General features: G+C 42.0%; 1 protein-coding gene across 1 annotated transcript in view; it reads left to right on the forward strand.

Annotated features, from left to right (window-relative positions):
- Positions 1–21,907, forward strand: part of PTCH2 (patched 2) — a 61,361-nt gene that overhangs the window by 35,012 nt on the left and 4,442 nt on the right. The window contains exons 6-22 of the mRNA XM_060773406.2: positions 4,853–5,048; positions 8,448–8,569; positions 10,047–10,194; positions 10,745–10,876; positions 10,984–11,139; positions 12,196–12,288; positions 12,397–12,522; positions 12,845–12,963; positions 13,454–13,856; positions 14,829–15,141; positions 16,319–16,461; positions 16,775–16,955; positions 17,170–17,453; positions 18,692–18,829; positions 19,676–19,818; positions 20,924–21,023; positions 21,364–21,612. Of these exons, the coding sequence (XP_060629389.2) occupies positions 4,853–5,048; positions 8,448–8,569; positions 10,047–10,194; positions 10,745–10,876; positions 10,984–11,139; positions 12,196–12,288; positions 12,397–12,522; positions 12,845–12,963; positions 13,454–13,856; positions 14,829–15,141; positions 16,319–16,461; positions 16,775–16,955; positions 17,170–17,453; positions 18,692–18,829; positions 19,676–19,818; positions 20,924–21,023; positions 21,364–21,612 (3,046 nt within the window). The remainder of the gene's footprint in view (positions 1–4,852; positions 5,049–8,447; positions 8,570–10,046; positions 10,195–10,744; positions 10,877–10,983; positions 11,140–12,195; positions 12,289–12,396; positions 12,523–12,844; positions 12,964–13,453; positions 13,857–14,828; positions 15,142–16,318; positions 16,462–16,774; positions 16,956–17,169; positions 17,454–18,691; positions 18,830–19,675; positions 19,819–20,923; positions 21,024–21,363; positions 21,613–21,907) is intronic.

The raw sequence follows: 21,907 nt of genomic DNA on the forward strand, positions 1-21,907 counted from the left end.
TCATGTGAACAAAAGAGGAAGGTCATTCTGAATCCCAAAGAATGAGGGAGTTAAAATCAGTCTTTGCAATATTTATTTTTAGACGGGTGAGGGGTGGGAAGGAAACATATTCTTATTTTGCTTTAAGAATATGGCTTTAAGAACACAGTTTGCGTAGCTGCTCAGCCTCTTGCACAATCCCAGAGAAGGACAACAGGGTTTTCTTAAGTGTTTTCTTTTTAAGCTTTCATAAAAAGTTTTGAGATTTAAGTATTATGTTTTTATGTTTTTGCTCCCTTATTTTCTGCACCCAGCCTCTTGGGTTCTGTGTTTGTTTATAATGCCTCCAATATTGTAGTCTTTGGTCCTCAAACGTTTCACACACACACACATCCCAAAGTGTGCTTGTGAATGGCTGGAATGGGAGAGTCTTTTCCCTGATCCAGCTTCCGCTTCAGTTCAGCTGAGGGTCTCTCTCTCTCCCCCCCCCCTTCTTTTAACGCAAAGGGAGCGAAAACTTGGGAGAACAAAGGGCAGCAATCTATGGAAAAACAAAAGGGCCCGACTTGGCTCAGTGAAGCAAGAAACAGCAGATAAAAGAAGCTCTCTTTGGGAGCAGGAGCTGGGCTGTTTGGAATGTGGGAATCAAGCAAGAAGGAACCTTCTTAGGACCTTGGGTTTCATGAATGATTGGAGAGTGATTCTGCCCCAAGCATGACAAGACTTTCTCTGCCTGTGCTTTCTTTCTTCCCTGATCTTGGAGTTTTGTTCCCTTCTCTCCACCCCCACCTCCTGTATTAAGAAAACAAAATACAATTACAGCAAGTAGACTCTGAATTTGGTGCACAGCTCTTGTCGAACGACAACTCGCTGTTTCATCCTATTTGTTTGTTTGTTTCAGTCCTTGCACTTAAATCGGCAAATAAACAAGTGGGCAAAGAAAATCCTGATACTTGTTAATTTAAAGATAGAGCTCCAAACTGAATCTGAGATGCATTGTTGTTCATCAAGGCTTCCTGGAATGTATTCAGGCCCTGGACAGGAAGCAAGCAAAATATTCTCCATTTTACAGTAGTTGGGTAACATTATTTAGCAGTACTGTGGATATCAATCTGCATGAAATTGCAAACGGATATGACAGAAGCAAAAATGTATTGAGCATTTCATCAGTACATCATTTATTGAGTAATTTGAGACGTGTCTCCAGTTTCCTCAACTGATATGACATTGAGTGAACTCCTGTGACTTTAACAACATCCTGCTGTGCAGATTTTCCCATTACAAAGTAGAGACAAAGGGAAAATCACAACTGTCAATTTCCCTGTCACAGATAATAGCTCTAAATCTAGTTGTCACTCCCACCTAAAGGAAATCAATCAAATCATTGGGAACTTGGTAAATCACCAGTTATGTAACTTCCAATGGTTCAGCGGGTTTACATTAGTTGGTACAAACAATTGGATTCATATCAGAAAACTCACATTTTATTACTCCTGAATCTGAATATACACGACTATATCTGCCTTCATCCCCAGAATAATTTAAGGAAAAAAATGGTAGTGGCTGTTGCATGCCTACAAGTTATTTCCAATTTATGACAATCTTAAGGAACCTATCACGGAGTTGTTGTTTTTCTTGAGATTTATTCAGAGGGGGGTTGCCTTTGCCTTCCTCCGAAGTTAGGGAATGTGACGTGCCCAAAGTCACCCAGCGGATTTCCCTTGGCCCCTTTTACACAGCTGTATAAAATCCACATGGAACTGGATTATATGGCAATGTGGACTCAGATAATCTAGTTCAAAGAAGATATTATGGATTATCTGCCTTAATATTCTGGGTTATATGGCTGTGTGGAAGGGCACATAATCAAGTTGGAGCTTAAACCCTTGCCTCCAGAATTGTAACCCAACATTCAGACTGAGTCTTGATTTGAGTGTCTTCAAATAATTTCTGACTTATATCAACCCTGAGGTGAACCTATAATGGTCTTTTTGTTCATATTTATTCAAAGGTGGTTTGCTTTTTGTCTGAATCTGCGAGAGTGTGACTTCTCCAAGGACATCCATTAAGTTCCCATGTTTAGCAGGGATGTGAACATTGATCTCTAGGGTCATAGCTGAACATTCACCATACTTGCTCTCACTAACCCTACACCACACCGGTTCTCATTAGCCTCCGTGCCATTTGTTTATTCACAGTAACACTGTCAGGACTATGCAGATTACCAGAATCTGACATTCTTTTAAGAAAGGGAACACGTTTTTTTCCTGTGGGTAATTAGGGAAACTCTAGGTCTGTTCACGTATCTGTGAAGACGTTGGCCTCTTTGCAGTACAGCCCATCATTTAACATGGTTTTCTCCCTGGAACAAATAATTCCAATACTTGCTCTCTAAGGACCAATATGTTCCAGGGAAAGTGAAAGTTGCATCTTGATAAGATTATCCATTTTGTTAGAGCAGGTGATTTTCTTCCATGGGAATTCTTTTCAGAACTAATAGGGCAGGTATTCATTTTCTTAACCAAACACACGGCAGCTTCTTGTTAGTGACATATAGAAGTGTAATTCAATCTTCTACTTACATAAGTATTTTTCTCACTGTGGAATCTGGTGTTCCCTTTTTCTCTTTACAATACCTAAAGCATTCTCAAGACTTACCGTGTTCCTTCAGTAGCTACCCCTTGAGCTATTCCATGGCTGATGGAAAGCAATGAGGATCAGAGCACCAGAATACATTCATAGAAGCTCCTGGATCCATTCTCATAGCCAGACACACCAATAGCATCATTTTCCGAGATTTCCAGAGGATCTTGGTAGAAGATGTCTTCAATCTGTGTCTGGCTAAGGAAATATAGCTAGATTCTTCTCTAATCCTCTCAGCTCTCCATTAGCCATAAAATGGCCATTTTATGATAGCATTGTGGTTCTTGGGGTTGGTGAGAGGAGCTGTAGCAGAGTTCCTTAAGTATGACCACATAAGATCTTGGCTATAGTCACATGTGGGGAGGGCACACCAGTTTGTGCATGCCTATCTACAAATTCACTAGACAAAGTGCTGCCTGCAGCAAATAGCCCAGTCCTTGTATTGTCAAAGGCTTTCATGGCTGGAATCACTGGGTAGTTGTAGGTTTTTTGGGCTATATGGCCATGTTCTAGAAGCATTCTCTCTTGATGTTTTGCTTTGCATCTATGGCAAACATCCTCACAACCTCTGAGGAGGCTTGCCATAGATGCAGGCAAAACATTGGGAGAGAATGCTTCTAGAACATGGCCATATAGCCCGAAAAACCTACAACAACCCAGCCCATTCCTTGTTACCAGCTTTCCTTTTTCTTCAGGAATGCTCCATGAATCCTCTCACCACTATATATGACCTCCTCTTAGGACATAAACACATACGTACATGCAGTTCAGGTCCTAGCAAAGGAGGAGGCTCTGTCCAGCAGTCCCTTTGGAGTTAGCACTGCAAACCAGATGCCAAATGAAAGCAGCATGCCTGATCCTGTTATGCATGGGAACAAAGGGGATGAAGCCCTGTCCCCGCACTGTGCAAACCCCTCCCACCCTAAATGAATCTTGTGCAGCCAGTCAGGGCAATTAACGCCAGCGTGCTAACATCTTGATAGAGCCAGGGCTGGGTTCAGTCAGGTCTCTGCAGTATTCCACTGCAGAGCTGGCTTGCCTTTGTCTATCATATATGTGTGTCAGAAAATGCACAAGGCATATGCTGTGAGCATATCACGTTATAAACATTATGTACATAATAATAGCCAGATCTGGTGTATAATGGATTGGTTCAGGGAACTGTCCATCTTTTTGCATCTTTTTCGGAAGGACACCATTCAGCATCTGTACTCTCATTGTTTCTCTGTAGGATCCTCAGAGCTACAGGTTTAGCCTTGGAAATAAGTTCAGAGAAATTTCTAGATTCAAAGTAACCTGCATTTGTTGTTTGCTTTCTGATCCTAAAGCAAATCTATCAGGATTGGCAAGACTTGTTTAGGGAGAGTTTGCCACTGCTTCTTTCTGAGGTTGAGAGACTGTGAGCTGCCCAAGGTCACCCAGTGTATATTCATGGCCAAGTGAGAATTCAGACCCTGCTCTTCAGAGTCATAGTCCATTGCTCAAAACACTATATCATGCTGGCCCCAAGTAACTTGCATGCTGATTTGTAAAAATACTTTTATAAATGTCATCCCTTAGAGGGAAAAAGAGGTATGAAACTCACAACTATTCTGAGATTACCAAAAGAAAATAACCAAAAAGAAAGGAAAGCTGGGATCTTGGCAGAGAAGATATAAGTTCAGAGGAATTCATAGAAAATCCTGGACTACAGTTGCATATGAGGCTTTCATTTCTGGTGTTCTTTTCCCAGATTCTTACTCATCACAGTCAAAATAAATACTGTCTTTGGCACTTATGGCACTTAATTGCACACAAGAAAAAAGCTTTTCAGCCAAACATTTATACCTCACACATACATACACATGCATGCTCAAGCACACGCACACACAAATGCCACCAACGTCACTTCTCAGTTACATGTTTTAGTAAACATTAACCTGGATGTGGGTATGTTTTTTTGTAATTTTATCCAATTGGAATTAATAGGAAGAATTTTCATAGTTCCAGGTCTGTTGCTGATGCAGAGTTGTACTGTTGATGAATTATTATTTTTAAAGGAATCAGCTTCATGTTCCACCATCATACCCATCACAATGGTGTTCAATTGGTGGTAATTCATGTCATGTTGCTCTCTTAGTAGCAATGCTTGGCATTATGTGGTTCCAGTGCACCAGGTACAAGTGTGGTCAAAAATATCAATGAGTGATATCCTGCATGCGCTATTAACCACAATGTTCTCTCTCCATAGGGGTCGACGTGATATCCAGTGGACCAACTTAGACCCTATTCAGCTGATGGAGGAGCTGGGTCAGTTTGCCTCACTGGAAGGATTCAAGGAGATGCTGGATAAGGCAGAGGTTGGGCAGGCCTATATGGAGCGACCTTGCCTTGACCCCTCGGACCCTGAATGTCCTACCAGTGCCCCCAACAGCCAAAGCAAGCAGGTAGGTTTGAGCTAGAGCTTTCCTCTAAATTGTGTGTGTGTGTGTGTGTGGAGAGAGAGGGAAAAACAGATAGATCAATAGAAGCAGACTAAGGAAAGAACAACTAGTTTCCAATGTGTAGGCGATGCTTTGTTTTTTCAGATGGAAAGAAAGAACTTTCTTTACTGTTATTACTTTTGATTCTCTGCTCTTCATACTGTTTTTGCAATTCTATTTTACTATTTCATTTTATTGGCTTAATTGTTTTAAATGTATTTGTGAGTCATAGACTTGCCTTCTTATCCTTAACCCAACCTAATTCACTTTCAATGGAAATTATCTCCAAATGAACCTGATAGGCCAGCATATTTCAGTTGGCAACAATCAACCAGGTGTTTAACTAGCTGCTCTTAAATCAGACTAGCTAGTCAAAAGTTGAATAACATTTTAATCTTGCTCACCATTGGCAAGATACACATTAAATAACATGCTCATATGTATTGTTGTGTGCCTTAGAGTCATTTCTAACTTATGGTAATAATCCTATCGTGGGGTTTCTTGGTAATGCTGATTCAGAACAGATCTTTCTCTGAGGCTGGGAGAGTGTTTCTTGACAAACATCTTCCATGAGTCCATGACCAAATAGGGATTTGAACCCAGGTTTCCCAGAATTCAAGTCCAACACTCAAATCACTACACTACACTTACTTTCCTTTGGACACATTCAGATAATTCCAGCTTTGGAAATAGAGAGTTGCCTATGTTACCTCAGAGTGCTGTGGCAGTCTCCCCTGGAAGCTTTTAAGCAGATTCTGAATCTGTCAGAATTGCTTTGATTGTGTATCCCTGCATGGAAGGGGGCTGGATGGGGTGGCCTTGTGGTCTCTTCTGTTTCTCGGATTCTGTTTCCCTTGGCTGGACTTTGAAAGGAGAGGAGAGTGGTCTAGGAGATATCATAAAGTTCCTTCAATTGTAATGTGTCTAAAGCAGTGTGTCCTCAAAAGGGCTCGGCTAACTGTGGGGTCCCCCTCCCGCACTTCATTAGCTTTGCCCTTCAGTATCCAGGGGTGTGAGGAGGTGTGGAATGTGTGGCACTCGGCCAGGAAGGCATCTGCAGGAGTGAGGGTGCTAGTCCAGGCAGACGCAGTGCAAGTGCTGGCCAGCAGGTGGTCATCGCTGGAATGTGTCCCAGAACAGATGGCAGCTTAGAAGTTTTTTGGAGAGCAGAGGGGAATGCAAAGGGCACACACACTACAGCATATATGACCGAGGGCAAGTGCAAGGAGTGGGAGGATGGGGTTGCAGGCATAATTCCTCATTTCCGGGCTTGAAAGCCAGACTGTTACCATTACGGCTATCTAGTTTCTTTTGCTGCCACAACAGGAGCAGGAAGGAGATGTTTTTAGATGTGGGGGAAACACCCTGTATGCTTGGGAAGCAAGTGCATATCTTCATTCCTGTGTTTATGTGCACACATTTATTTATTTATGACATTTATATGCTGCCATTCTCACCCCAAAGGGGACTCAGAGCAGCTTACAAGATATATATACATACAATATATTATATTATTAGTATAGTACAATATCAGTATTATATATTACTATATTGTACTTTATCATTATATTGTAATATTATTAGTAATATTACATGTAATATAAAATATATAATGGTAATATATTATTAGTATTGTATTACATTATAATATTATGAATATTATATGTATATACAATATATTATATTATTATTAGCATAGCATAGGAGACAAGGTGGAACCGTCTTCTGGTCCCTCTCTTCACTCTGGTCCAGAGCAGCAGTTAGTTAGCAACACATGAGTTGGAGTTTGTTCTGCAAATTCAACTTTTTGGCCAACTGGAAGGAGACACTGGATTGCAGTTTAGGAGATCCAAAATTGTTATCAGTATGATGACTATTATCCTGGCTGGTGCTTCTTCTTATATTTATCTGTTTAGTTGCATAAATACCACCAGGCTGACCTGAATTCATCCATGTCATAGTGGCCAAGTAGACTTTTGAAAAATTATTATTGTGTCTAGCTGAAAATAAGAGAAATGCCGCTGGGAGATGGGCAATGTACATTTAAATAGACAATGTCTAAATAGAAATGTCTAAAATACATATCTTGATGCAAGATCCAAATTCAAAGTCTCCATCAGCTATCAAGCTTATAGGAAGGATTTGAGCTAGTCAGTTGTTATCTAATCAACCTAGCCTGTTACCTGTTTTACAAGCACTTTGGAAGTTGCCTCATCCTGATAAGCATCACGCTCCTCCAAGAAAGTGTATTATTTTGGTACTCTTTTTTGTAACTACTTAGTTATTTCAGAGTCAGTGTCATGCCACGGGATAATACATGAGAGCAGAATAAAGCCTTTCCAGAAAGCATCTCAAGCCTTTGCTATCATTTAACTGGCAGAATATCCATCATTATGACAGCTTTACTGTTTGCAGAAGTGCCTTTGTGTCTATCAGTTACTTGTCAGCAAAATTTTGGCCATGTGGGGTTATAGTTAGAAGGCAGATCTAGGCCCCTTCCACGCAGCTGCATAAAATCCCACATTATCTGCTTTGAACTATAATATATGGCAGTGAGGACTCAGATAATCCAGTTCAAAGCAGATCCTGTGGAAATTTCTGCTTTGATATTCTGGGATATAGGGCTAGGTGGAAGGGCCCTAGTGTATACATTGATATTGCTCTTTAGTGCCTATTTGAAGTATTGACCTAAAATTGAATGAAAATATCCTGTAATGGGGAGAATAAAGAGCTACATCGAGTTCTAATATTGTCTTGGGGCTAAAGCTGCCTCCTGCTCCTGATGAACCCAGCCATTAAGGATCAAATCTCTTCTACTTTCATAGCACCAAAGAACTGTGTTTTCAATCATGTCTGGAAGACTATTAGGCAATATGACAGAAACCTGAGAACAATAGTTCATTTATAGGGAGAAGGATCATTCAGTACCACTCTTGATGTATGAAATACTGTACAGTCCCCATGACCTTTTTTTCCAAATTTATTTTCACATACTGGTCAGGAAATGAGTCTTCTCAACCTTAAGCCCACTATAGTATACTGTGTTTCATACTTCCTGCCCTTCTCTCCCCTATTTTACATGTGACCAAGAAACGTTTTGTGTTCGTTTTCAATTGTAGCTACCATAGGTTTTGTTTTATTCGTTGGCTACTCTAGCTCTTTAGTAAAATATTTGTCTGCTAATGGTTATGGTAAATTGACATACAGCAAGAGCCAAAAGGTAGGGGATACATCTATAGAGATAGTTTTGCAGAAGATGGGGATGGGACTATAGTGCAAATTTCAATCCCAATCTAAATTGCCTGTGCTCATGTTCTAAGTTAATGCTGCTGCCTGACAATCACTTCTTAATGCACCCACCAGAAACCAGATATTCCTTCTGAGCTCACCAGTGGCTGCCATGGCTTCTCCAAAAAATATATGCACTGGCAAGAGGAGTTGATTCTAGGAGCCACAGCAAAGGACTCCCAAGGCAAATTACAGAGGTAAATATGTGTTTGCATGTCTGTCTGTCCATGATGTCAGTACGAGGTCTCTGATTAGGAATGGCTTTATTTGTTCTTTGCAAATGATGATAATGGGATGATCAGTGAGGTGGCCAGTGGGGTTAAGTATGATAGTCAAAGTCATACACTTTACATTTCAACTGGGAGGGCAATTGGAAAAGCAAGATAAGGCATGGTTGTTAGAAGCAGATTGGACTCTTAACCCTATTTCTCGCATGGTTGCAAATTACAATGATCTGCCTTCCTAAACCAGCTTGTAAATTGATGGCATGGAGATTCTTGTGTGTGTAAGAGTCCATATCCATGATTTGACCCCAGTAGCAACTGGCAGACATTCCTGAGCCATGGAATTTGTGTTGATCCCTGAGCCTCTGGCAGCTGTCCTCTATCTTGCCTCTGCTGACCCCAGCCCCTTCCAGCTGAGGTGGGCACTGTCTTGCAGCATAGACACCTGCTTGTACCAATCCACAGCCCAGAGGCACTCTAATGCCCCTAAACTACTCCACACATAGATGCTGGCTACAGGCACACAAACTCTGTACTTAATACTATGATGGATCCACAGCCTTCTGATCTGCAGATTTGCACTTTTTTAATGTGATGTAGCAGATTCTGCTTCTGATGAGGTAATTTGATTATGGATATTTTCCTCCTACTCTTGATATGACAAAAGGTTGCCAAATTGAGGAGAGAAATGGAAACACAAAACTATGTAGAGAATGATGGTGACAATAATGATCATATAGGTCCTAAGTCTCCTTTAAGAAGAGCTTGCAAGGGAAGCTGCTAGAAAATGGCAGAAGAGATGTTTGCACTCTTAATGCTGAAAGCCTCATGTGCATGTATGAAATATGTTTGACTCTTAAGGAGGTGCATTTATAGCAATTTCTAGTTCTTTCCATGCATTTTTGGAATGTGTAAATTTAAGAGTTTCCTTTTTAGGAAATGCAGGTATAGTTTCTCAGTCTAACAATGTGCTAAGTGCACATTGCCACAAGAACAAATCATATGTCCATTGGCAATCAAAGGCATGTTAGCAGAGCCCCCTTCCCCCTTCCTGGATGCTATGTTTGGAGGTTTATGCAGTTTCTTTTCCATGGAGCATGATTAACATATGCTTTATATGAGGGTGGTAATGGGGCAACTGCTTGGGCTGAAGGAATGTCAGAAGGAAGCATGTGAGCCAAGTCCAAATTGAGACTTATTGTGAGAAGAAAGCTGGCTTCTCAAGTGGCCATTAATAGGTTGGTGGGACCTAAAGCTTTAGAGCAGCACGGAGGAATGTGTATCACTCATTTATTTGTTGGACCTTAACTCCAGTCAGCTTTAGTTAGCATAACCAGTGGTGAGGTATGTTAGGGATTTAACAATATCTGAAGGACCACAGGATTCCCTCTCCTTGCTTAGATCCAAAGGACTTATGCCTCCTTGCCTGACCCAGCTTCTCTTTTTGTAGAGCTGAAGCCCTTCAAAGCATGTTTCTGCTAATGAGCCCACGGCAGCTCTTTGAGCACTATCGGGATGACTATGAGATTCATGACATCAACTGGAGTGAGGAGAAGGCAGCTGCTGTGCTGGAGGCCTGGCAGCGGGAGTTTGTTGAGGTGAGATGGGGAGAGGGGCATAGCACTGGTGCAAAGGTTTGGGGGCTGTTTGAAGGAAACCAGTGCCTGTAGGTATGGGGCAAGGCACAAATGCATTTGCAAAAAGCTGAAATTGTGAGTATGGAAGAGTCCAGAGAATTGCAGAAATGTAATCCAAGCTGATGGTCACTGCATGCCAGTATGCATTGTAAAATGTACATTATTATCTGTAGATTCTCATTACCTGAGTAGGCTTTATGTCATGATATAAGTAGACATTAATGGCATGTTGTATGGGATGAAAGTGTCGGAATGACCAAAGATAGATCTTATCCTGTAGATCCTTCAAATCCTGCAGATGTATGAGAATAGATTCAGTTCTTGTTAGAAGCAGATTCCTTCACTGTGCAACACATGCTTCATCAAGAACCAGATTTCCCATGTTATGAGTAAAGCAGGCATGTAAATGGATGCTGTGCATGGATCTGTGTGAGAAGGATCCTGCTATGAATGAAACCACCGAGATAGCTGCCTTTGTCTCCTAACATTTCACCATTTTGTGTTTTTCCAGTTGGCCCAGGAATCCCTGCCTGCAAATTCGTCTCAGGCCATACATGCTTTCTCCACCACCACACTCAATGATATCATGAAATCCTTCTCAGATGTGAGTGCCATCCGCGTGGCTGGCGGGTACTTGCTGATGGTATGTAGTAGTTTTCTTCTGTGATCTTTGCTGCCCCTGATCCTTTCCTGCCTGCTGAGGTTTTTCTACCCTTCTTGGCATTAATTATCACATTCATCTTCTTCCAGCTGGCATATGCCTGTGTCACCATGCTGCGCTGGGACTGCTCCAAATCACAGGGTGCTGTGGGCTTGGCTGGGGTTCTTCTAGTTGCCCTTTCGGTGGCAGCAGGACTTGGATTCTGTTCCTTGCTGGGAATCTCATTCAATGCAGCCACCACCCAGGTATGTTGCACTTTGGTGAGGTCTACTTTACTTTATGCCAACTTTTGCCACACTTCACTCTTTGTCAGAGAGGTGGGACAGCATATGAAGGTCAAACTGCCACATTATAGAGCACTACAAGTGATGTCATGTCACTGGTTCCATGGCCATTTTTATCCAGTTTTCAAGTTTTCAGGCAAAGACTTTTGGAAGGTAGCGGGGGGGGGGGGGGGGGGGAATTGGGGGAGGAAGCAAAATTGGCATGCTTGCAAGTGGTGTTCTTGCATTTGGGACTACTTTGTAAGGAAAGGTGGAATCAGTCCAAAATTCAGCCAGAAAAGAATTTTTTTAAAAATCTTTGTGGTTTGGAAACCTGTGGGGCTACAAAAATGGGATTTGGGGACTGCGTATTAACTGTACCTACCTGAGTGCAACCAGTTTCTGAAAATATCAGAATAACCCAATCACTCAGATTTCTTGAAAAGCGAAACTGATACTATAATTGGTTCCATTGCCCCAGCATGTGATTAGATAATGCTATATTGTAAAAAGCACTTTCCTCTTATCCCATAGATCTCCTGAGGCCCCAATAAGGCTACTTTGCTATATTTGCTACTTTCCCATTTAGATGTGTCTGAAGCAATAAAGAACAATTGTAGAACAGCTCAGTTTTGTGGAAACCAGACAGATTGTGGCCAAAGGAGTAACTAAAGTTAAAACAGTTTAAACCATCTACTTATATAGATTTGGGTAACATCATTACCTTTCCTCCAAAGCTGAAATAAACAGCAGAGTTTTCACTTGACACCAGAATTAGGACAGTCATCACCAACCATATTTCTTAGGAGATAATATTCTACAACTAGGTGCCACAGAAGCCGCTCTCCCAAATCATATACAGTGTAAGCTATAGAGGAGGGTCTCTCCAGCAGACACAAATCCTTGGATAAGTATGTATAGATAGAGGCATACCTGCAAGTATCAAGACACCAAGCCTTTTAAGGTTTTAAATGTCATCCCAGCACTTTTAACTCAGATAAGCAGTGTATTTATGTATTTTTCTTCATATCTGAACAGGTTTTGCCTTTTCTTGCACTGGGTATTGGTGTGGATGACATGTTCTTACTGGCTCATGCCTTCACAGAGACCAGCCAACATGTCCCCATCAAGGTGAGACTATGTACCTATTTCTGTTCAATTCACCCAGTTTCTGTGTACTCCTAGTACATCTGCTTCCATTCTGTGCTCATTTTTCTCTTATGCATCTGTCCAAAACAGGAGCGAACTGGTGAATGCCTGCGGCGCAGTGGCACCAGTGTAGCACTTACCTCCGTCAATAACATGATAGCCTTCTTCATGGCTGCCCTTGTGCCTATCCCAGCTCTCCGTGCTTTCTCTCTGCAGGTAAGCCATTTTGTTTTCTATTCTCCCAGGCAGGTGTACCTGAACACAATACTTGCACCCATAGTCTTACCTTACTGGAGATCAAAACCAGGGAACATCTTTCAGCCTAAGGGCCAAAATTATTTACAGCAAAATCCTCAGAAGCTGTGTTACAGTGTTGGCCAAAGACAGCCATTTGGGACCAAAATACCAAATACTTGCTTGAGATTGCAGTGGGGGGGGGGGGGGGGGTCAGTGAATCTGAAAGGGCATTGGCAAGATGGTCCAAGCTCTTCAGTGTGCCTCAATTCCTCTTTCTCTTTTCTTATCTCATCTACTGCAGGCTGCTGTTGTAGTTGTTTTTAACTTTGCCATGGTTCTGTTCATCTTTCCTGCCATCCTGAGCTTGGACCTTCACCGACGTGAAAATAAGAGACTTGACATTTTGTGCTGCTTCTACAGGTACTGTCTTTTGAAGAGAGACAATCCCATATATCAGCCCTTTTGTAGTGGCATTCCTGCTCTCTCCAGGGCAAAGCTGGGCAATCGATCAAATCTCCTGAGAGAGGGCAGCAGTGTTACGGATGGCAGCTGTGGTTTGGGAAAGTCATTAGGCAAAACAACAGGGGATCTCCATTGGAGCTGCAAGGGGAGAAAATGCTCAAGGCACCAAAACACAGGTGCATGGTCAGTAGCAGTATTCCCAGTGTTTTTGGGAAAATATTTCTTTAGTGGGACTAAACGTCATTCCTAAAAACAAATCAAAATACAAATAGAGTCAGCATGCTTGGAAACAACTATTAGATGTCCTTTGAATACATATAGGGGAAGAGCTTGCAACTAATAGACGAGACTTTTTTTAATAGCAACAACAAAATGAACCTCTTGCAATATGCTTCCTAGGGTATGATTAACTACAGCAGTTTCTGAGTGTCCTTTTGTGTATCCATAGCCTCTGCTCCTCCCGCGTCATCCAGATCCAGCCTCAAGAATATGCTGATGCGAATGATAACCATACTGTACCTCCTTATCCACATGGCCATCCAGCATTGGCCACCAGCACCCGTATCACCACTACAGTTCAAGCCTTCACACAGTGTGATCCTTCTGGGTGCCACGTGGTCACCATCTTGCCTCCCACGCAGCATGTCTTCACCACGCCTTCCACTCTTGTGCCTGCTAACCCTCTTGGCTCACAGATCTTCACTCCTGCAAGCTCAACCCGGGATCTTCTGGCACAAATGGATGAGGGCAAAGGTGGCCAGGATTGTGTGCCATTTCCTTTTTGTCAATGGAACTTCTCCAACTTTGCTCGGGACAAATATGCACCCATTCTTCTGCAGAGCCAAACTAAGGTAGGTAGCCAAGAACCTTTCTGGAGGGTTTGGGTAGCATGGAGTACTACACAGGACAAAGAAGAGAGTGATATTTGGAGTAGCAAGTCTGTGATTTGGGCATGGTTAATCAGGAGGGGGAACTAAGGCTTCCTGACTTTCTTAGCCAATTGTGGCTGTGTTTCCCTTCATATTCTCTCAGGGGGCTTTTTTCAGAATGGAGCTGGCTACATAGTGTTTGGTTTCCAGCAGCTGAGGAACTGGGAAAAGCTAGAGATGGGCCAGTTCAACTGAGCTTGCTCCCTTTCTCTCTCTTTGCTTTCTGGACCTTAGCATCAAAGACCTTTCTTCCCAGTCTTTTGTTCTAGCCCACTCTGCTCTGTACTAATTTGTGCCTTGTTCAGACACGAAGCCAAGGGCTTCCTCGTGTCCTAGAAAGTGATTTGCTTTTCCCTCCCCTTTCTCTTCCAGTCCTCAGTTGGAGGAGATAGCGGTTTTAGCCATTAAGGGCTTTTGTTTCTGCATCTTTCATTTGCAAGTTGATGGAATCTCAGTGACCTTAAAGAGCGGATACTTTCTCTTTCTTCTACTACTCTTGTGTTCTCCTAGCCATCAGGATGGGTGTTTCCTGTTAGGATGGGGTTTATTTTCTGAGATTTTGAGAGTATGTTTGCTGATTTGGCCCCTCAGGGTTATAGGCAAAACTCCTGAAAACTTGGCAAGAGACTTATCTTGGACATTAGAGGAGATATGTACATTCACTAAGAATGAATAAATGCATGAATGCTAACATTGAGCCTGTGATAAAGTCTCTATGCAGTGCTGTATAGTTCTACTCAGAAGTGATTCCCATTTATTTTAATGACATTCCATTCTTGTAAGGGATCCCAAAATAGTTCCAAGTAAGCACCCAGAACCAGGAGGTCCAGTACTTTTTAAAATCCAACATGTCCAAGTGAAGCCATGCTGACACCTTGTTTCCTTCATTTTCAGGGCATTGTAGTAGTCCTCTTCCTGGCACTGCTGGGCCTGAGCCTATACGGTACAACCAGAGTACATGATGGACTTTACCTGACAGATATTGTTCCACGAGGAACAAAAGAGCATGACTTCATTTCAGCCCAGTTCAAGTACTTCTCTTTTTACAACATGTTTGTGGTGACCAAGGGTGGCTTTGACTACCCCAACTCCCAGAAGGCCCTCTATGGTCTGCACCAAGCCTTCGATGCCATCCAGTATGTTGTACGTGATGAGAAGCACCAGTTGCCTAAGATGTGGCTGCACTACTTTCAGGATTGGCTGCAAGGTGAGTGAAGGGCTCATGGCCAATTCTCTCCACTGGCCTGCACTTTCCTTCTGTAAAGAATTGGAATGGGATGACATCCAGGTTTCAGGACAGGATGCTCTTGTTTTGAACTTGCTAATAGCTTAGGGACACTTGTTCAGTCAGTCAATTCCATACTGACTGACAAGCACTCTGTGTTCCAGGCTGCTATAGAACACTCCTGTTCTAGACAACTTCATCTCATGTAGGCAGTTTTTATTCCTTGCCATCATGCTTGCTGTTTTCATGCATATAGCTGTGGTGGATATTCCTAATGAGCTACATTTATTTATTTTATTTATTTATTTACTACGCTTGTATACCGCAATTATCAGCCTACTGGCGACTCATTGCGGTGTACAACATAGAAAAACAGGTGCAAGATACAACAACAATTAAAATAATCCACAATACATAATTATCAAAACATCTCATCAAAACATCAACCTTACTACAATACCATTCCGAGTCGTCTCATCGTCAAATTCACAATCCAATACCATTCCGTTATTCCATTCCTATGGTCAGGTTACCAGTCATTGTACTTTTATTCAAAAGCCTTCTTCAACAACCAGGTCTTCAGCTTCCTGCAGAAGATCAACAGGGAGGGGGCTAGCCTGATGTCTACGGGAAGGGTGTTCCACAGCCGAGGAGCCACCACCGAGAAGGCCCTATCTCTCGTCCCCGCCAGCCATGCTTGTGACGCAGGCGGGATTGAGAGCAGGGCCTCCCCGGAAGATCTCAAAGTCCTCATGGGCTCATAGGCTGAGAGGCGGTTAGTTAGGTATCTTGGGCCGGAACCTGCATACACATTCAAATTTCCTTCTGTCTTATCTAAGTGATAGCTTTTTCCTTGGGGTAGGCCCAAACTCTAAAGTTAGCATAGTTATCTGGAATGACAGAGTCATAGAACCATACAATTAATTGGAAGAGACCACAAAGGCCATTCAACCGAAGTCCGTCATGCAGGAACACACAAAAGACAACAATGTTAATCTAGACTCTTTAAAAACCCCAACGAAGGAGACTCCACCAAACTTTGAGGCAACATACTCCACTCTTACCATCAGGAAGTTCTTCCTAATGAATGGAGGCAGAATTGACTCTTGCTTCTGAGGCATAGATGGCACAAATCTCACTGTACATACTCTGCCCCTAGGTCTTCAGGCAGCCTTTGACCAAGACTGGGAAGCTGGACTCATCACCAGAGAGAATTACCGCAATGGATCAGAGGATGGTGCCCTGGCTTACAAGCTTCTCATCCAGACAGGCAACAAGAAGGAACCTTTCAATCTAAATCAAGTAAGTGTAGAAGCCCAAGCCAAAGAGGTGTGGAGGGAGAACAGTGTAATGAGAATTATGTGTAAAGAGAGTCCATGATGTACTTAGGTGGAACAGGGAGGAAACCTTCATTAAAAATGGACTGCAGGACAGAGAGAAAGGGGATTTGAGGTTTCATTGGAAACAGAGATTTGGAAGCATGCAGGAAATCCTCCTGATTTTGGAAAAGGTGAACCATTACCTAGAAAGGAGGCTTAGCTGTTTCCCTACCAGGTGATTGCACCTGTGTGGGAACACTAACCAAACACCTCTCACCCTCCTTTTTGCCCCACAGCTGACCACTCGCCGCCTGGTAGATGAGAATGGGATCATTCCCCCTGATATCTTCTACATCTGCTTGACAGTGTGGGTGAGCAACGACCCCCTTGGCTTTGCTGCCTCCCAGGCCAACTTCTATCCACCACCCCCAGAATGGATCCATGACAAGTATGATGCCACTGGCGAGAACCTTCGAAGTGAGTACAAGCTTAATTCCCATTCCTGTGCATCATTTCAGTCCTATTCTCCCATTCTGTGGTTCTTCCACAGAATGCTGCAACTTTGCTACAGTTGCAGGCTGTGCCTGAGTGGGTGAAAATATAGCTAAATGGGACAGTTTGCTTTGGGTCCTAAAGACTTGAGTGGGGGCAGGAGGTCACTGGGCCTGACGGCATCCTCTCTTTTTGACAGTTCCAGTAGCACAGCCCCTGGAGTTTGCTCAGTTCCCCTTCTACCTCAATGGATTGCGGCAGACTTCGGACTTTGTGGCAGCGATTGAGAGTGTGCGCGCCATCTGTGATGAGGTGGCCCAGACGTATGGCGTGTTCAGCTACCCTAGTGGCTATCCTTTCCTCTTTTGGGAGCAATACATAGGCCTGCGCCACTGGCTTTTACAGGCCATCAGCATTGTGTTGGTTTGCACTTTCCTGGTGTGCACTCTGTTGCTACTCAACCCTTGGACCGCTAGTATCATTGTGAGTATTTTTTCACAAATAACAGAGTATGTAACATTAGTAGTCAATTTACATCTTATATCATGTTAACAGCATGACATTGTACAAAAAATCCATATGGTTATCAAATACCATTGTCCTTATAAAATCAACATAGATATATTATAGATTTTAAAACATGAGAATGGAAACCAGTTTGTATGAGGGGTTTTTTTAGGATGCAGGATGTCTGCTAAATACATACCATAGATATGTATATTCACAATTAACAGATATTTAAGAATGTATAGATTATATAGTGAATGACCGGAGGAATTTAGATTGTTTATAACTTCCTGCTGTAGATACACCAAGTAGCATATACAGTTTAAAACAAGACTACCTTTGAAGCAAAAAGCAAGCATTTTTCTCTTGCTTCTCTCCATGGTGCTGAAGGGGTTAAAGTCATATATAATCTGCTTTTTTTTTTTTTTGCATTTGTGTTTTAAACACTCCTTTGCCCCACAATAATTTAATATAGAATATCCTTTGATACTTGGTTGGATTTTTTCTTAATTCAGAAATTACACTCATCTGCTTGTAGCACTTGAATGTCTTCTTAGAAAGGTTAGCAATGGGTTAATAATTAATCAGGTTCCAGCTCAATACGTCTAATTTTATTATTCTTAATTTATGATCCTTTCCCTATTGTCATAATACATTTTTTTGGCTATTACTACCATTTATCACTGACAAATTAAAATTATACTTAATAGCAAAAGTAAATGTCAACAATGCAAAATCCAAATTCTATCTTAAAGATAATTGAGCAGCACAAACTTATATATACTGAATGATTTCTTCTTTATATATAAGATCATTTTCTTTTGGTAACTTATCAATTGACAGAGGAAAGGAAAATACAGACCATTTAGCGGGTTTAATGTGTAAAAATATTAATGTATATGTCTGCTTCTACTGTATGCATGGCATCAAATTGCTGCCTTCTTGTAAGGCCGCTCTAGGTCCCCATTTTTGGATGAGAAGGGCGAGATATAAATGTAGTAAATAAATAAATAAACACAGTAGTGGAGAAAGAGAAAAGGTTTTTGTACATGAGATAAAGAGAGTTAGGGTTGTGTCCAGATCTTAAATATTTGATAAACAATGCTTTAAAGAATAGTGTGTTTTCTGACTTTACAAACAACTTTTGCTATAATCATGCTCAGCACCATGACTTCAGCAGAAAGGTATTAATGTGTTTTTTTTCCCTAATTCAGGTATTTGTTCTGGCGATGATGACAGTTGAACTCTTTGGGATCATGGGCCTAATGGGCATCAAACTGAGTGCCATTCCTGTGGTCATCCTTATTGCGTCAGTGGGCATTGGTGTGGAATTCACTGTACATGTGGCCCTGGTAAGTGAAAGATCCCTTCGAGCTTGCAGCTTATGAATGAATCAATACATGAAAAAGAAGGAGGAAAGATAAATCCACAAATATCTGGCAACATAATAAAAACTCTATACAAACCAAAAAAGGGGGGAGGCCATGATCCTCAAACTTGCAAGGACTTCCGCTTAGCTTCATTAACATCATACTCCTAATGGATTTTTCCCCATCTCTCTTTTCTTTCTTTTTAACTCCTCCTTCTTTTCCCTTCCTCTATTCTTTTTTCTATTCTTTAAAATACTATAATAGGCAAATCAATAAAGTGAAAGTGCTAACTATAAATGGTTTGGTATGTAAGATACATAGAATACATGCCAACAAATGGGAATGGTGAGGAGATGGAACCAGGAAATGAAGGCTTATTATGATGTGTTATCAAAAGTAAAAAAAAAGTCCAACATTTAAACCATGCTGGCTTTTCATTGAGCTATCAGTAGTTGATCAATAGTGATGGCAGAAGCGGTGAATTCTGGATAATGTATTTAAATGGATTTGTTACTTCCTAGCATTGTGTTAAATTCAAAGCCCGAGGTTCTTCTGGATTAATTAAGCATAAATATAAGGACATAACTGTGTGTGCTGTGAAAAGCCATGCCCAAACTGTGTTTGCATTTGAAGAAAACAAAGTGAGAGCTTGCATTTCTGTCCTTGTTCCAGCAATAGCACCAATCACAAGGACAGCTTGGGCCTTTGGCTCATTTTTTCCAATGTAGGGTCACTGAGATGCGATGCAGCTACTAGTTCTCTTTTGAGAGTCTTTTTGGACAATACACACTTTTTTTTGTTTCATTCTGACTGTTGATCTTTTTTCAGGGTTTTCTCACAGCCATTGGCAACCGAAATGTGCGCTCCACCGTGGCCCTAGAACACATGTTTGCCCCTGTGATGGATGGTGCTGTTTCCACTCTGCTTGGTGTACTTATGTTGGCTGGATCTGAATTTGATTTCATTCTGAGGTAATGTCCTGTGGGCTAATCCATAGAATATCAGGAAAAGAAGTCAATAGAGGATGGAATACTGACCTCCTTGTGGGCTTTTGAAAATGTAGACAGTGCCACATCAGGCAATTATTATAGAATGAAAATAAAGGCAGGATTTAGTAAGATGCACAGCAGGCCTGGAATAAATGGATCCACACTGAACAATTATAACAGGGGATTCCACATAAAGAGTAATGCTTGAACTGTGGAATCCTGGGATTTACAGTTCCATAAGATTTTCAGAATTCCCTGCCCGTAGCACTAGAGAATTCTAAGTAGCTCACCAAACTACATATCCCAGGATGTCATTGGATGGAGCCATGGCACAAACCCACTGTTACCCCATAATGTGGATATTCCTTAGGACTGGTACCTGAATAGCTGTGCCAGGTATGAAGGAGGTTAAAAGAAAAATTGTATGGGCCATTGATTTCAGATCTGGCACATTTGTCTATGGCAATGTAGGTTGTAGGGTATTCAGAGTTGGATGAGCAAGGCTAACCAAAGACTCAGGATTAGCTCTTGCATCTAGTTTCTTTTATGGCAAGGGAATGTGGGCAGCTGCCAGGTCTATCTGATTTGGGTCAGTCTGAGAGGTGGACATTGGAAACCAAGAAATAATGCTCAGTGATGCAAGTGTTTTGCCTGAGTTACACATGAATCTTCACAAGCTCCAGGCTCAGCAGTTGTCTGTCCTTAGTTAGAAAATGCAAGTAAATCACCACTCAGCTTCCAGCTAACAAATTTTCTAGGAGCTAATTATGTATTTAGACTATGGGCAGATGGAGAGAACTATGCAATCTTCATGAGTATGTAGTCATATTCATACTCAGTGCATTTGTGTGAAATTGTAACTGGGGGAGGGACTGTGAGTGAGAGTTGGGTGCCATACTACATTGGTATCTGCCACCATCAGGATAAATGTGGCTCCCTCTCGTGCTGGCCACAATTGCTACATTGGGCCTCAGTTACTGGGAAGGAGAGATCAACCAGGAAGAGCAATATTGAACTATTCTGATGAAGGTGTTATTATATGCAGATTGTGTACATGGCTATAACTGACCTCTTTCTTTCATTGCAGGTATTTCTTTGCTGTGCTGACCATCCTGACAATTCTGGGGCTGCTCAATGGCCTAGTTCTGTTGCCTGTCCTGCTGTCTATCATTGGACCACCTGCAGAGGTAAGAGAGCTGCTGTTTCTCTTAAGGGTGCGTGGGCAAAGAATCATAAAAGTAGGCTAGATTATGTCTTGCACCCCAATCTCACACTTTGTTGTCAGACTGGGGTGGAATAAATTGTTTTAGTGTTCACTCAAGTCTTATGTAAAACCTTCAGCAATAAGTGAGTGGAACATGACCCAATCAACCATCACAGCTCCTATGTTTGCCAACATAGTGGGACATTTGGCAACTCTTTTTACCTATCATCAAGATATTTTAGGATCTGTTCTGTTGACTGCAATGGGGATGGCCCTTGAAAGGCTGGAGATTCTCAGTGTGCTTTCTGCTTATTATCCTACAGGTCACACCAGCTGATAATGGCAGCCGCCTTCCAACACCATCACCTGTCCCACCACCCATCAACCACCACAGCTTTTATGTTTGCCAGCCTGGTGGGGCCTTTAGTGACTCTTCAGACTCAGAATACTATTCAGAGAGCACTGGCGCATCAGACATTGGTGAAGATGATCGCAGCACATACATCATCCCACCAACACAATCACACATCTTGGTCAAGGCCAGCAAAAGCCCCAGCTTCCCCAAAATTACTGTAAGTACCCACCAGGAGTCTAGAGATTCAGAATCCTGGTTTCTCCAGAAGTGGAAGGAAAGGCAGGAAAGGGTTCCTAACTAAGTTACATGAGTGTGAATGGGTATTTAATAGATTGGAGTAGGTGTCTCCTTCTAAAATCTGCTTTTACAATCTCTATGAAAGACTCTGACTAAACAGTACAGTAGAATAAGGTCAGTTGGAATTATGGGACATCTGGGCCTTTTCCTTTAGTTCATGCTTCCCCTGAATATGTTCTTGTCTTTTTTCCGTTGCTTTCCAAAAGTCTGAAAAG

Source organism: Anolis sagrei, chromosome 4, assembly GCF_037176765.1.
Source record: "Anolis sagrei isolate rAnoSag1 chromosome 4, rAnoSag1.mat, whole genome shotgun sequence".
In the NCBI taxonomy this organism is placed as follows: Eukaryota; Metazoa; Chordata; class Lepidosauria; order Squamata; family Dactyloidae; genus Anolis; species Anolis sagrei.